The sequence below is a fragment of the Emericellopsis cladophorae genome (genome assembly GCF_022114955.1).
Source record: "Emericellopsis cladophorae strain MUM 19.33 chromosome Unknown NODE_1_length_1489480_cov_119_871856, whole genome shotgun sequence".
NCBI classification, from domain to species: domain Eukaryota; kingdom Fungi; phylum Ascomycota; class Sordariomycetes; order Hypocreales; family Bionectriaceae; genus Emericellopsis; species Emericellopsis cladophorae.
In genome coordinates, this window is record NW_026250926.1 from 815,113 (window position 1) to 829,613 (window position 14,501).

At 56.4% G+C, this 14,501-nt stretch overlaps 4 protein-coding genes across 4 annotated transcripts; 1 reads left to right on the forward strand and 3 right to left on the reverse strand.

Annotated features, from left to right (window-relative positions):
* Window positions 1-1,774: 1,774 nt before the first annotated feature.
* Window positions 1,775-4,201, forward strand: J7T54_006139 (Tyrosine-protein phosphatase-like protein; the record flags this gene model as incomplete). Its single annotated transcript, XM_051504219.1, has 1 exon — window positions 1,775-4,201. One exon carries the CDS (start codon window positions 1,775-1,777, stop codon window positions 4,199-4,201), a length of 2,427 nt encoding a protein of 808 aa, XP_051366656.1.
* Window positions 4,202-4,872: 671 nt separating this feature from the next.
* J7T54_006140 (UDP-galactose transporter-like protein 1) lies at window positions 4,873-6,233 on the reverse strand (the record flags this gene model as incomplete). The annotated part of the gene is made up of 3 exons (XM_051504230.1): window positions 4,873-5,087; window positions 5,157-5,944; window positions 6,001-6,233. The coding sequence occupies 3 exons, from the start codon at window positions 6,231-6,233 to the stop codon at window positions 4,873-4,875; spliced, it is 1,236 nt and encodes a 411-aa protein (XP_051366657.1).
* Window positions 6,234-7,360: 1,127 nt separating this feature from the next.
* Window positions 7,361-8,584, reverse strand: J7T54_006141 (RNA-binding protein-like protein; the record flags this gene model as incomplete). The annotated part of the gene is made up of 3 exons (XM_051504241.1): window positions 7,361-7,501; window positions 7,559-8,133; window positions 8,185-8,584. 3 exons carry the CDS (start codon window positions 8,582-8,584, stop codon window positions 7,361-7,363), a joined length of 1,116 nt encoding a protein of 371 aa, XP_051366658.1.
* A 1,752-nt stretch (window positions 8,585-10,336) lies between these two features.
* J7T54_006142 (uncharacterized protein) lies at window positions 10,337-13,842 on the reverse strand (the record flags this gene model as incomplete). Its single annotated transcript, XM_051504252.1, has 4 exons — window positions 10,337-12,063; window positions 12,418-12,586; window positions 12,642-13,502; window positions 13,603-13,842. 4 exons carry the CDS (start codon window positions 13,840-13,842, stop codon window positions 10,337-10,339), a joined length of 2,997 nt encoding a protein of 998 aa, XP_051366659.1.
* Window positions 13,843-14,501: the final 659 nt, after the last annotated feature.

A 14,501-nucleotide genomic window follows, 5' to 3' on the forward strand; every position in this document is an offset into this window, starting at 1 on the left:
TCCTACATGCGTACAGAGCTGCGCGCCTGTGACAGATATGCGGGTCTGCGTCTCGTGGCATGTGGCCTGGCCTGGCATGGTCTGGGCCAGTACCGGTCGAGACGGCCTTGGAAGAACAGAGTACCTGCAGAACACAAAGAGCAATTTGCGAGTACATTGCCAGTGATTCCAGAATACGGAGGTTCGTCTGTCAACACTTGGTGGACGTCGGCGACTGCGTGACCAGATCGTCAACAGGTACCACCAACGTCTTGAAAGTTGAACTTGTGGCTGCCGGAGTCAAAAATAGCCCAGGGGAGTGAGCGGCTAAGACTCTCATTGGCTAAGCCTTTGGCGCCGAGTGCGATTTGGCTGCAGCCTTCAGCTGCAGGTGCAAGCAAGTGTGGATTGGATCGAGCTATATTTAGGCTCAAGTTGGTTTGTCTCGTGAGGCGCATCCTCCACTCACGATGGACGAGTCACAGTCATTCGTTTCCAGTCGCTGGTCTGGTCGGTCGACCAGAGGTCCAGTGAGTTGGGGCGGCTGCTGACTGGCTATTAGCCTGGCGGGCGGCTGCTCCATGTCGGCCACCCGTTGACGATGTCGAGCATGTTTGCGGCAAAGGCTCGAGATCGATCGCGAGGCTGCTCTAATTAGGCTGGAAGAAGGACTAGCATGGTAACCAAGGGGACATGAAGGACCTTTTAGCGCCCAATGTTGCCGGGTTCAGGCAAAGAACGAGAAGGACCAAAGACTTGCATAGGAGCTGCAGGCTGCAAAAGCTTGCAACAGCGCGTCTCCATACTGGCCCCTCCCACCATCAGCACTCGCATTCTCCCCCAAGCCACTCCCCTCCATTCTCGACTTCGACGGTGCAGACATCCATTCACCCATGCGCCTGGCCAATCCGCATTGCCAATGCCTCGGCGGGCCGTACGTGTAGATTCGTCTTCCAGCTGATGCGTGATCGGACAGACTCTCTCTTCTGCCTTGTTCCTTCGACTTACTTGGTCGACCTGACCTGGCTTTGACTTCGCCTCTCTCACTCTCTCGTCGACCTTCATCTACGTGCGAGACGGCGAGACGCCACTGACGACGGAGATTTCACAGTCAAACAGACGGAAACTATCATTGTTAGGCGCTCCACGTCGTCCCGTCTTTGCTGCAAGCCTGCAAGCGCCTCAGTCACTGAGCTATCCGTACAGAACGGACGTGAGACCGCAGCCCACTACAGTAACTAAGACGAGGCTAGCCCTTGAGGTACGTCGATCAAGTGTTTCACATTTCTCCCCATGCATTTGTCTCTCACAAACTTGTCCTTCTCTGACACACTTCCGCCTTCCCGCCTTCTTCTTCTCCTTCGATTCCCTTCAGAACCTAAATTCGGCATCCTCGCCTCGCCTAATTACCCTATCCTTCCGGGGCTGTCTCGTCACAACGAAGAGGGCTAGTTAATCGCTAATGCCCCTGCTTTAGCTCCTCTCCTCTCCATCTCTCTCCTTTGAAACTCGACTAGCCGTTGTTGTTATTGATCGGTTCGACCGCCTGATCGGGACTTATCCACGTTCCCGCTTCGACCTCTACAACCGGCTCTTTTGCAATTATTTGCGCGCTCCGATTCTAATTCTTGTTATTTCCCTTGCGAACCGCAGGCTACAGGGTTCAGCAGCGCTGTCCAGCATCGCCAGCCTGGTTATGCAAAAGTCGCTCCTTCCCACACAGCGCAGTCACTCATTTCGAGCGTATTCCATTCTTCGGCAGGGGCTCGCGGCAACATAGCAAGAGATAGGAAAGATGCCCTCGACAGCTGCTCGCCGATATCACGAGGACCAAATACCACCGTTCATGTCCGTTTTCGATCTGGACGCCGAGACCATGGCAGACCGCGACACAGTCACCGTCGTTGACCCTCGCGCTATGGATGGGTACTCGAAACAGCCCCTTCTACACGCGCCGCAACAACTAGGCCACGGCCTTGTCCCTACCGATCGCTCTCACAAGCATAACGACAGCTCGTCGACGCAAATGTCCGAATCGGCAGACTCGTCACCAACAACGACGCTTTCCACTACAGACTCGTCGCCATTGTCCGACCCGTCGCCGTCCTCATCGCCCGACTCCCCTGTGACGCTGGTGCCCCTCAACAACTATCCGGCGACGTCATTTGGAGCGCCTGCTGCTCGCCTGGAGCCTGCAACTACGCTCAAGCCGCCAGAGCCTAATACCCTGGTGCGGCCCATGACCTCGCCGTCTCCTCGGAGGGCTCGCAACATGAAGGGCCTGTCAATACAGCCGCCGTCGCTGGGGAATGCAGCAGGGCCCGTTGCGACCGCAGCGACGAACAACACTATGGGGGCCGAACCCCCGTCACCGTCCTTCATCAAGCCCAAGATTCCGGGCATGAAGCGCAAGCCGAGTATGCTCAGTCTTAAAACCAACACGTCCGACCTCATGGGCCGGCCTATACCAGAGGTGCCTCCCTCTCCCGGCATGGGCCCGATACTACAGCGACGAGCGCTGAAGCACTCAACGTCATCGCCACACATGCTCACAACCATCAAATCTGCTTCGTTTGGACCAGCTGGTGGCATGACTCTACCAAACATGCTGTGCCGGAATGAGAATGGACTTTCCGAGGTTCTGCGTCCCATGAAGACCAGCATGCAGACTACGTTTGACACGACCATCAAGGAGGAATCATCACCGATCAAGTCACAGGTTGCCCATCGCATGGACGCAGAGCCTTATCACGAGAAGGTGAACAACGAAGACCAAAAGACGCCAGGATATCCCAACGGACCAATTGCCATCTATGGCGACGACGTGTATTTGTACTTGGAACCGACGGCGGAGGAGGCAGCGCGCTTCGACGTGGTTTTCAACGTAGCGAAGGAGGTCCCGAACCCGTTCGAGGCTGAGGCAGCCAAAAAGAGGCAGTCGTTTGTCCAGAGCTCAGCCGTGGAGAGCCCGGTGCCTGACACGGCCTTGACGAATGCTAGCTTCGCAACCGCTTTCGAGTTCCAGCCTGTGAACGACGGATCCCACGACACCCCCACAACACCCAAAGCTAACCCGTGGAAGATGCCGGAATATGTTCACATGCCGTGGGATCACAACACAGATATTGCGCCTGATCTGATGCAACTTTGCAAGAAGATTGAGGACCGGACCCGGGAAGGTAAAAAGGTGCTCATACACTGCCAACAGGGCGCCAGTCGTTCCGCAAGTCTCATCATCGCCTATGGTCTCTACCGCCAGCCCAATCTCACCGTCAACGACGCATATTACGCAGCTCAGAAGAAGAGTCAATGGATCAGCCCGAACATGAAGCTCATGTACTCGCTGCAGGACTTCCACAAGGAAGTATCCAAGAAGCTCCCACTGGGGCCCACCAGGGCTGGGAAAGGGCGCAGCCCGACCAAACACAGACTAACACTGTCAGCCGATGCCATCGGCCTACCGATGAAAGAGCCTCGCACTGCTCCTTTGCCTAGGGAGAAGGACAGGGAAGCAAGATGTCAACATCTGAGCCCCATTGACACGCGCCGTCGTGGGAACTCCATGCCCGGCACTCAGGACGTGTCCCCTGGTCCCGCTTCAGCGCCGCCCAACTACTCCTGGCCAGACGACATGGTGCCCACGCCGGTGGAGGAAGCAGCTTTCCCTGTTCCTGCTCTGCAGGTGTCAGAGCTGCCACAGCGGCCGAAGCAGCTGGAGCTTGCCGCACCGCCAAAGGTATCGTTTGAGCCGCCGCCCACGCCCGGTTTCGGTGCGCCTGGCGGCTTTGCCTTCCAGAACAAGACGTTCCCCAGGTTCTCCAACATGGCTCGCTTGTCGCAGCAGCCCGCAGAGATGGACTGGCAAGAGCCATGTGCCCCCCCGACGAGGGCGCCCCCTGCTCCTCCACCACCAGCTACATACGGCTCCATCGATCAGACAATGACATCGCCGCCTGACCTCCCCGTCGACGACGCCATTCTCTCCCCACGCGCGGAGACGATGACCAAAAACCCCTTACATGATTTCCCGGCTTCGGCCTCGGGGATGCAGTTTGTCGAGACCCCTCCCACACCGAAAGAGGGCCTGTTCTCACCGCGGGTCACTTGTTTCCCGAGGGACCCCATGGTCCCGTTCGGTCGTCCGCCGCAGGTGGCAGACCCAAGGAGTCCCCCCACCGTGGGGGAGGCACCCATTGTCCGATCCATCGACGACATATTATAAGCATGGCGAGTCGCGCATCGCATTTTCGCGACGACCACATTGCATCATCGATCATTTTAATCTCGTTTCGAACTCACCGCATTTCGAGTTCCTCGTTTCCTCTAGCCTTTCGCTTTCGAGACGCACAGCGGGCGGCGTCACATGTTATATTCACCAGAGTGGCTTTGGGCATTTCAACAACACACCTGCGGAATTGTGTAATTCATCTAGACCTACCTCTTTACTACCTCCTCCGTCTTTTTAAGACGCTCGCAACACCGCCATTCGCTTATCAAAACCTCCCTTTACTGTCAAAATGGGGATCTTTATGTTTTGCCCTTGAGGGGCCTTTTTTTTTTTTTTTTGTGTGTGTCGGGATGACTTGGGGTCACTTCTCAGGAGTTAATTGGGTGTTGGGCGTCATATCAGAGGCCGCCATACATACACATAGTGTGAGTGGTGGTATGAGCCGGCGGAACGAAGAGATACCATGGCGAGGAATCTGCGTAGACGAGGTAAATACAAGAATCCTGACCAGCAATGCTGGGCATGCAAAAATAACCCTCACGATACTGTAGCATGTGATGATAGTTGGTGGGATGTGCTTAATTTAGCAGTATATATACGCCTGAAACCGCAATTTTTGTGAGTATCTCCAAAACTCAAAGTCTATGCGCCATTCTATATATTATCTATTGCTTCTTCTTTGCGGCTTCTTTGGCCGCCTTCTCGCTCCTCGCAATCGCCGCCTCGACGCCGATGCCGCCAAACACCAGTCCAACGCCCAGCCACTGCATCTGCGTCAAGCGATGGCCAAACGCCACGACCGACAAGATCATGGTAAACATTTTCCTTGTCACGGTGACGGTAACGAGCAGAACCGACGAGAAAGTCGCCAAGGTGTAGACTGCAGCAGCATGTTAGTCGACCACCGATATTACAGCAGAGAAGGGAGGAGAGGGAGGGAAGCACGTACATATAAAGACCTGGCCCACGGCACCACAGACCGCGAAACCAAGAACGTCACGCCACACAGCAGGGTGACGTCCCATGAACGCCAGCGCCTCGGAAAGCTCGCCGCCTTCCACGCCACCAGCCATGCCGAACCACTCGCCCACTCCAGTTCCCGCGACGTACGGGCTCACCACAAGGTACAGACCCGTCACGAGGGTGCTCATGAGATTGTTAGCGCACATCATCTGCGGGCCCGTGTACGGCTTGAACGACGTGAAGATGTGGTCTTGGGTGCTGTTGGTGAGGCCGTCAAAGAGCAGGTTGATGCTCAGCAGCAGCAGGCCCCACGAGGCGTTGGCCTCATCCGAGAGCCTGGACGCCTTCTTCTTGGACCCCGAGTGCAGGGTGAAGACGGCGACACCGGCCGTCACGGCCGCCACGACGAGGTACTTGTACAGCGGGTAGCGCTTGCGGAAGACGGTGATGTGCAGGAACATGACGGGCAGAAGCTTGCAGCTCTTGGCGAGGAGGAAGGTGATGTAGTCAATGTGCGCGAGGCTGGCGTAGCCAAAGGGGCTGGCGAGGGAGCTGGTGATGGCTACCAGTGCGAGAGGCCCCAGGATGCGCGCCGAGGGGATGACGGGCGGCGTGGGCTGGCCACGGGGTGTCGAGAAGAGGAGGTAGACGATGCCGACGGTGGCGGCAAAGAGCGACTGGATCGTGTTGAGGAAGACGGGAAAGTGCCAGACTTCGTTCCGTAGACCGTGTGGTGTCGTCGTGAGCTTCTCCTGGAGGTACGCCCATGTCAAGCTGCAAGCATGATCGGTTAGCCCCCTGCAATGTCCTGCTCCCCCCCAAAGACGTACAAAGATGCGTAGATACCAGACACCGCGATCACGAGCTGTACGATTCCGGCGCCCTTGTCCTCTGTAATCGCATTGTCCTCCAGTCTCCCATTGGCCTTGGCCACACCGTTGGTCGCTTTTTTCGAGGCGACTGCCCCCTGTCCGCTGGCAGAGTCTTCCCACGTCGACGTCTTCTTGTTGAAATACTCGGAAGAAGATTCGCGCTTCATGGCGGGCTGCTTGGAGCGTGCCATCGCTGCCGTAGTATTGGGGCAGTCGGGCTGGTGGCTGTCGCAAGAGATCAGGGATGGACGGCCTGGAAGGGAACGGACCGGACAGGCGTTAATGACGGCAATCTACTACGGAACAGGGCGATAAAGAAGATCAAAGGAATGGAACCGCGAAATTGTCACGTTGTACACGTAAAGTTCAATGAGGATGATGATGACAGGTTGGCTTCAAAGGGTCCAACCCTGTCGATCGGTCCCTGACGTGCCGCCTGCCTATTACGTCGTGTGGCGGCGCAAAGATGGAGACTTGCGTCTTCCGCCTCTGTGGACGTCGGGGAAGCAAGCCACTGCCGCCACATCCTCCAACAAGGTAACTTCACGGGGATTACTGTGATATTAAGCAGTAGTACAACTACTAGCAATAGTAGAAATTATGGGTGCTTCACCCGGGGAATAGACAAGTTCTGTGCATTATCATGTCCATTGCGCTCAAACGTTGAAGCTCCTCGTGAAAGGCTACCAAATAGGCTCCAAGGTATCTAGACATCACGCCCAAATCCACCCGAAACACCCGGGCTATACGAAACGTAAGTATACCCCTTTGCCTGACAAATAGCAAACCATGTACGCCCCGATGCAGACGGTCAAGAGCAACGTGAGTTTGGTGGTGAAATAAGAAGTCGTATCGTCGGAATGATGCATGATGGAATGATGATGGGTTCGTTTAAGGTGAGAGAGACGTGCACACGCTCAAGACTGAGAGACGAGGACTGAAGCTTGCTGCTGAAGCCCAATAATGAAGCAGTGCAGGCTCCGGAGTCACCTCCACACAGGAACTGAAAAGATTCGGTGACTGCTCTCCAGCAATCAGCGCGGCAAAGTCGAGGATAAGAGAGTGGCGATTGGAATGACGGTCTCGCCGAGACTGTTGGCCGTGATCGGATACAAGTGTGAATGAGCGAGGATAAGAAGTGAAGGCCGTCGTGAAGGGTTGATGAGGCCAGTGGCCAGGCGACAAACTAGCCCGAGGAGCGTGCGTGCAGACGAGGAGCAGCCTTGCGGCCAGTCCATGTCGGCGCCCCAAGAATAAGCCGCCATTGTACAAAGACGCGATGGAACAAAGGAGGAAATCGTGAGGGACTCCTGCGAGATTACTCCGACTCTTGCTGCACCTGGCTGCGGCGCATCTTCTCGGCCTCTAGATTCTCGTACAGCAAGAACAATGCAGTCTCGTTGGCCTTGGAAGTCCCCATGATGGTAAACATTCGCTCGCCGGTCTCATCGTGAGGGGCCTGTGGACACATTCTGTTAGATAGCTGACGGCGAAGACGGGTTGACTAGAAGCCTACCTTGGCGATTGAGATGCGGGCACCCGACTGCTTGCGGATCTCACTGATCTTGCTACCAGCACGGCCGATGATGCACCCAACCATGTCGGCTGGGATGCTGATGTTCTGCGTGAGAATCTCCTCGCCATTCTCATCGTGAGTAGGTGGACCCCGACCAGCGGCATCCGAGTCGGAGCGTCGACCAAAGGAGCGCGGCGCGCCGTCACTGAAGTCTGCGCCGTCACCGGTCCTCATGAGACGCGAGGCGTTGTAGTCAGACCGTCCGGGGGGAGAGCCGTAGGTGCCAGTGCTCTGGGAAGCGCTGCCTCCGGGCTGCGTACGGACAACGGGGTTGTAGAGAACAGTGCCAGTGCCACGCTGCCAATCATCCACGAGGCACTTGCAAATCTCCCAGATCGCGCGCTGGATGCCCTCAGGCGTGCCTTGGACCTCAACAATGCGCTCAGTTGACTGCGGCAGCATTTCCTTCTGCGCAACCATGCGCACACCAGACGAGTCCTGGATGTGCTTGATCTTGAGGCCCTGCCGACCGATGATGGTGCCCATCTGGTTGTGCGAGATGAGGAGCTTGATGGCTTGATGGGATTAGTACAGCATTCGAGGTATAGTAGGTGGTATGTACGTACGGTGAGTCCCGTTGCTTGAGACAAGCCCTCCCATTCCCATGGCAGGAGCACCTTCCAGTAGAGCGCGAGCAACGATAGCGTATGCTTGAGAAATGGCTTCGCAGCCTCCGGTGATGGTGAGGACACGGTCGTGAACCCCTTGGACCACCTTGCTGACACCAGCTTTGACGCCAGTTTCGTCCCGAAGGTCCGCAACGTTCTTGCCACCCTTGCCGATGATCACACCGGCCTCCTTGGAGGAGACGATAGCACGGAGAGTCAGCTGAGCCTGAGCATACTCCTCATCGGTGCGAGGTGCGGGCTCGCCATCGGGTCCCAAGCGTTCGTCCATCTTGAGGTTATCCATCTGTTCGTGGATGTCGCTGCCGTTGGAAGGCTGGATATCCTGGGGGGCGGACATGATGGCGAGGGTCAAATGAAGGAAGGTTGGGGTTTCGTAGGGGAATGAGCTTCGTGAAGCAGGGGAGGAAGCTCGAGAGGAGAGCAGAGTATGGGCTTGGCGGATCGCGGAGTTGTCAGACGGCCTGTTGATGCATCTGTTAGCTCAAGTGTAGGTGGTCGAGGTTATGGAAGCTCGTGTGGTCGAGGGCCTAGGTTTCCGAAAAGGCCACCAGACGCGGCAGGCGCAAGCTAACTGACGTTGACCAATGCGCGATAGGAAGTTGCGAAACGGGGCGCGGCGCTCTTGGTGCCTTACCGAAATGGGCGGCGGCAGTGTTTGCCGTGGAAAGCGCAAACAACTACGTGCGAAGGAAAGGGCAACGGCGCCGATGGCAAGGCGTGAGTACGTACGTACCTGGTAACGTAGAGTCCAGTCGCGTTCAGGGAAGGCGGGGCGGGGTATCGAGGGGGTCGTTCAGGTCGCGAGAGTGGCGCGTAATCACTGACGATCACTGTGACGGTGCGCTGTGCGAGTTACTTGACGAACAGGCCAGAAGGTTCAGCTTGTAGGAGGCGCGAGAGTCGGAGAGAAAGCAATCGCAAGCGACTATGCGATGGGCGGCGCGCGCGCGACAGCTTATGATTTAATGGCGGGGTTCGCGTGCAAGGGTGTGTGCTGCTGGCAGCTGCTGCTGGTCGGCAGAGCGGCGGGCGGTGGGTGGAACGGGGATTGATGTCTGGAGCGATCTAATGGTAGTGCGCAGAAGGCACAGTGAAGTCGACTGGACTGGGCTGGAGAGGCGGGACGAAGCGGGTAGAGAGGAACAGGGGCTGTAGAGAGAGAGGGAATGGAGTTGGATGCGAGAAGAGGGAGAAGGTGAGGGAAAGGTGAAGTGAGGGAGCATGGGCGACTGGAGGGCGAGACACAAATGACTGATCTGATGCGATGGTGGCCGTGGCTCGGATCTCCTGATGCTCGTCCTGAATGGCCGGCAGCCGGCTGGCACTGTGGGCACAAGCAAGGTGCGTTTACTAGTCGAGGGGTTCCGTGGTGCCTACTCGTTGAAGCTATCACAGCTAGACTGAATGAGGGTATTTTTTACAGGTGCTCTAGAACATCAACACCGCCTGTCAATGTTCCGCCAGTCACCGGCAAAGTCTCGTTACATGCTCCATGTCTGCCTGCATGGTCTGAGTCTCAAAGACCACCATTAGACTATCACCTCACCGCTGCTACTCCATATGGACTTTGGGGTGATTCTCTGTCTCATGCGGCAGCTCCACCATTGCGCATCAGTCAGCCGCCACTGTCCAGTCCCCCAGCCGGCGATGCGACCCCAGCCTTTAATAACACCCGGTAGATGGTGCTACTACCCGTACTGCGGAGTGCATATTACAACACAACCTAGAAGTCTAGATAGGCACCGGCCTGGGAATCACCGGGGCTAATTGCCTGCATAATCACACTCTTGGGGACTGCGGATGCTCATGTGGCGCTTCCACCGTGACGGGAGGAGAGTACGTACATGTCGCATCGCTACTTGCGCTGTTTGCATTGAACACTTGGGGGTGTATCAGGTATGGAGGACTTGTCCGTCACCAGCCATGGCCAGTTGCTCTGTGCGGCACCCTGAACACGACGACTGGCGTTGCAAGTGCCACCAAATCACACGGCATCGCGGCGCGTCCCTTAAGCAACCGCACGCTGGGGTGCCGTTGGGCTGATTATCACCAAGCACAACCATGCCGTGATAACTCACAGGAGCCAAGGTCACCTCTGCCGCAGGGCCTGCTCGTGTTCTACCCAGAAGTTCTTGCACACGCGGTGACCCCAGTGCTCCACCCACCACTCGCCAAAGCTGTCCTCGACATCATAGTCCACCTTGGCGACCCGTTCATCCCTCTTGAGGCCGCAGATGACGCATGGCTTGGACGCCGTGGGCACGAGCTTGGCTGTCTGGACCTGCATGTTCTCGCTGATCTCGGGGACCCTGAGCGACGACGTCTTGCCCGCGCTGTTGGTGGCCGCCACGGCCGATCGTAGCCTCCCCACATACTCGCGCCATGCGGCCGCCACGTCGGCCGCGTCGCGGTCTTCCCTGATGCTCTGCGTCTTGTCGACGCCGGCGAGCTTCATGCCCTTGCTCCCCGCGACGGAGATGGACATGCTCTTGGCCAAGATCTTGTCCCTGTGCCATCGGTGCTTCCGCCCCGCAATCACACGTCCGGCTGTCGTGGCGATCATGATGTACCCACGCAGGAAGTCTGCTGCCTTGGGATCCGAGAGAACACGGTCCTTGATGGACGCTGTCTGTCCTGCCGTAGGTTTGAACAGAGCATCGCCGGCTCTGAAGAGGCCAGGGAAGGCCGCCAGAAGGACCGAAGGAGGCGGCACGTTCGTCGGCGGTGGTTGGTTGTCGTCTACTGCTGCTGGCTGAGATGGCTGTGGCGACGGTTTGGAGTCCCATTCCCAGGTGTCAGTGGCAGGCGCGGCTGTCGGTTTCACACTGCTAGGAGCTGGTTTGGATTCAAAGTCGTCCCACGCGTTCCACTGGTCATCGTCATCATCAACAAACGTTGCCTCTTTCAGTCTGCTTGGCTTATTCGCTGCCAATGGTTTCTGTGATTTCGCCTTCTCTTGTGTCTGAGCTTTTGCTGTTGCACCGAAACCATGTGGCGTAGATGGCTTTACTGGCGTCGCCTCTGCGTACGACGGTGGATCGTCCAGCGATAATAGATCCATCGAGGCTGGCTGTGAGACCTGCGGCGCAGGAGCCTTGGGCCTCGACTCGACGAGAACTGGCGCCGTCTTGGGCTGCGTGGTCGGGACAGTCTCGAAATCGCCAAAGTCGTCGTCCTCATCAAAATCATCCTCATCGTCATCCTCGTCGCCACCTTCCAGCTCAAAGTCCTCGGCATCGAACATGACATTCGGGTTAGAGGGCTGTTTGAGCTTCGGTTTCGTATCCTTGGCTTTTCCATGCTTGCCAACGTCAACAAGGCTGTTGTTGATAATGTCCAGGGTGTCGGCGCGGATAAGTCGAGGCCCGCCAATGCTTTTCAAGGGGGCTCTATTGGGTGCATTTTCTAATGTACGGTGTTGCGTACTTTGACTTGTCGAATGGGACGGCTCCTCAAATGCTTCCCAAGGATCTGCTTGTGAAGTCGTCGGGACAGCCTGCGCCCGAGTTCTCGATCCGCTGAACTGTGACGATACCGGTGAGGCCCCCAACCCGGCAAGCTGCGTTGCTGAAGACTGATCCACGCTGCTGTCTGCCGTCTCAAAGTCACCCCAACCATCATCGTCGTCTTCTGCAGCTGCAGGCTGGGCGCTCGACTGCGCAGCCGGAGCGGCCCCCCATCCGGTGCCTCTCTGGGTAGGAAGATTGCCCCAAGCCTGCGTCTGATGCAAGAAGTGGGAGCTATTGTCTGGGTTCTGTTTCTGCTGCTCCGACTGCTCCTGACCGCTCGTAGGGCTGTTGAACTCAGCAAACAGGTCTGCGGACATTTTCTCGCAAGGGATGATGCATGATCTTGAAGACTTCCAAGATGACGGTATGGCAAAGACAAGGATGATGTGAGTAATTTGTTTGGACGAGCGTCGATTGCTAAAACGAGGTCGGAGTCGGGCGTGTACTGAGCTGGGCTGGACGGACTTATGTACGATGGGTGGGGCGACGTGGTTTCACGTGGACCAGGACCAATAAATACTGATGACTTCACTGCAATGTCGTACCTTACTCTACATGACCTTAACAGAAACCAGAACAACAACCATGCGCAGTCTAATCAATTACAGCCCCCCAAACCAGCCGCGCCCTTGCGCGAGAAGATTTGAGATGAGGTCTGCACCCAAGGAGCCTTGGCGTATCCTCCCGACATCGGACAGCTCCTCGTCGCCAAAGAAGGCCCAAATGTCCTCTGCCAACGCCTCTGGGCTCTCCCACGACGCGAAGTGGCCGCCGTTGTCATGGTGATAGCGGGCCTTGACATTCCCCGTGCGCTGCGCCCACTCGAGGGGCTGTGGAAGGAAATCGTCAGCAGAAGCGGAGACCAGGGTACGCGATTCAACTCACAGTGCGGTAAAAGATGTCCTTGGGAAACTCCGAAATTCCAATGGGCTGCTTCACGTAAGGCAGGCTTTGGAAACCGGTGGCATTGAAGGCGCCCGTCGCAGCGCCCTCCTTGTAGATTCTCAGGGCGCCGTACGGGCCCTGTATCCAGTGCATCATGGTCCACGTGATGATCTCTTGGGGTGTCCAGACCTCGACATTCTCGACTGCCGGCCGCATGGTATCATACATCCACATGGCGAGACCGATGGGGCTATCGGTGATTGCAAAGCCCAGACGAAGTGGCCTGGTCTGCTGGATCTGACCATATCCCCAATGCTCACCGATGAACCAGTCATGCAACCTGATGAACGAAGCCTCGTCCTCCGAGGTTTCACCAAGCTCGTGACGTTGTCGATCCTCCTCGGAGGGGGATACCGTCCAAAAGCTGTTGAGCCCCGACACGACTGATTCGGAATACAGATTGGCCTGGTAACGCATGATGATGCCTCCAGCATCACCGCCCTGCATAACGTACCTCCGGTACCCCAGCTGTCGCATGAGCTGTTCAAAAGCATGAGCAGCCTCGACGTAGCCAAAATCCGGGTGGGTGGGCGCTGGGGAAAAGGCAAAGCCAGGGATCGAGGGCGCGACCACGTGGAAAGCTGGCAAATCATCGCGGGGAGGGTGAGTCAGGTAGTTGATCAGAGGGCCAACTTCGAGAAAGGACCCTGGCCATCCGTGAATGAAGAGCAAGGGGATCGCATCCTGGCGAGGCGATACATGGTGAACAAAGTGCAAAGGCACAGACTCCTTGTACTGCGAGACCTTGGCAATGTCGACAGTAGTTGTATACTGCTCAAACCTAGCGGCAGTCAGGCTCATCTATGCATCGTCATCATGGGTCAGGTTAGGTGAGGTACTGCTCGTTCAGGGCCCGCTGTACTTGGAACCAGTCGTAGCTGTTGACCCAGTGGTCACGCACAGATATGGCATCCTCCAGTGCAGGTCCTTCTGTGTGATCGGGCTGATCAATGGGCATGGGCAGGCGTGTCAAGCCCACGCGTAATTTGGTCTGTGCGATGAATTCCTCATCGACGTCAATCTGAAATGGGGCTGGCGTCTTGCCAAAGGTCGCCTTGAAGTTCAAGTCGCTGTCCTGTGCTGCGCGAGCAACGGCCGCAAAGGGGCTCAGGAGGAGAATAGAGACACCTTGGATGCGCATGGTGAGCAAAGGGTGTATGGTCGAGGAATTTACAGCAAGAGAAGAAAAAACGTCTACAGATTCATGGTGGATGAAATTAAAAGGGGAAAACGAAACAAGGGAGTCCATTCACGCCTGACTTGCTGATATAATGTTAATCACACAACGACAAGGCACAAGTACCGGTGACCAATCACGAGGTCAGAATTGGCGGGAGAGGTGCCCCACACTAGGCAGAATTATGGACACAAATAGTCGACAGCGAGAAAAGCAGATGATGGCTCATAAGGCAAGGCTCTGATACGGTCTTCCCATGAGAAGCTGAACAAGATGTTCAAATGCACTATAAAATGCATCAGAAGTCTCGAGAGATCAGAGAACCTTATTTTGCTGGCAAAAGATGTCATCTCTAGCTCGGATCCCCAAGGTCCAGTCCTGCAATTTTTCTGTCACTAAGAGTGGTTCAATTCCGCCGTCAACCTTGTTGCTCATCGCGCACGAGAGGATCCAATGACGAACCTCCCAATCAGGGCCAAGCTGAACTCCCGACCCTCAACCAACAACATCGAACATCTTGTGCATAACACCGTATGACCTCTACATTGATCCACAGACATTTCCCGTGCACATGGACCTCTGATGCCAAAGAGTGAGCCGTCATCTCAGCGCTCCTGCTCCGA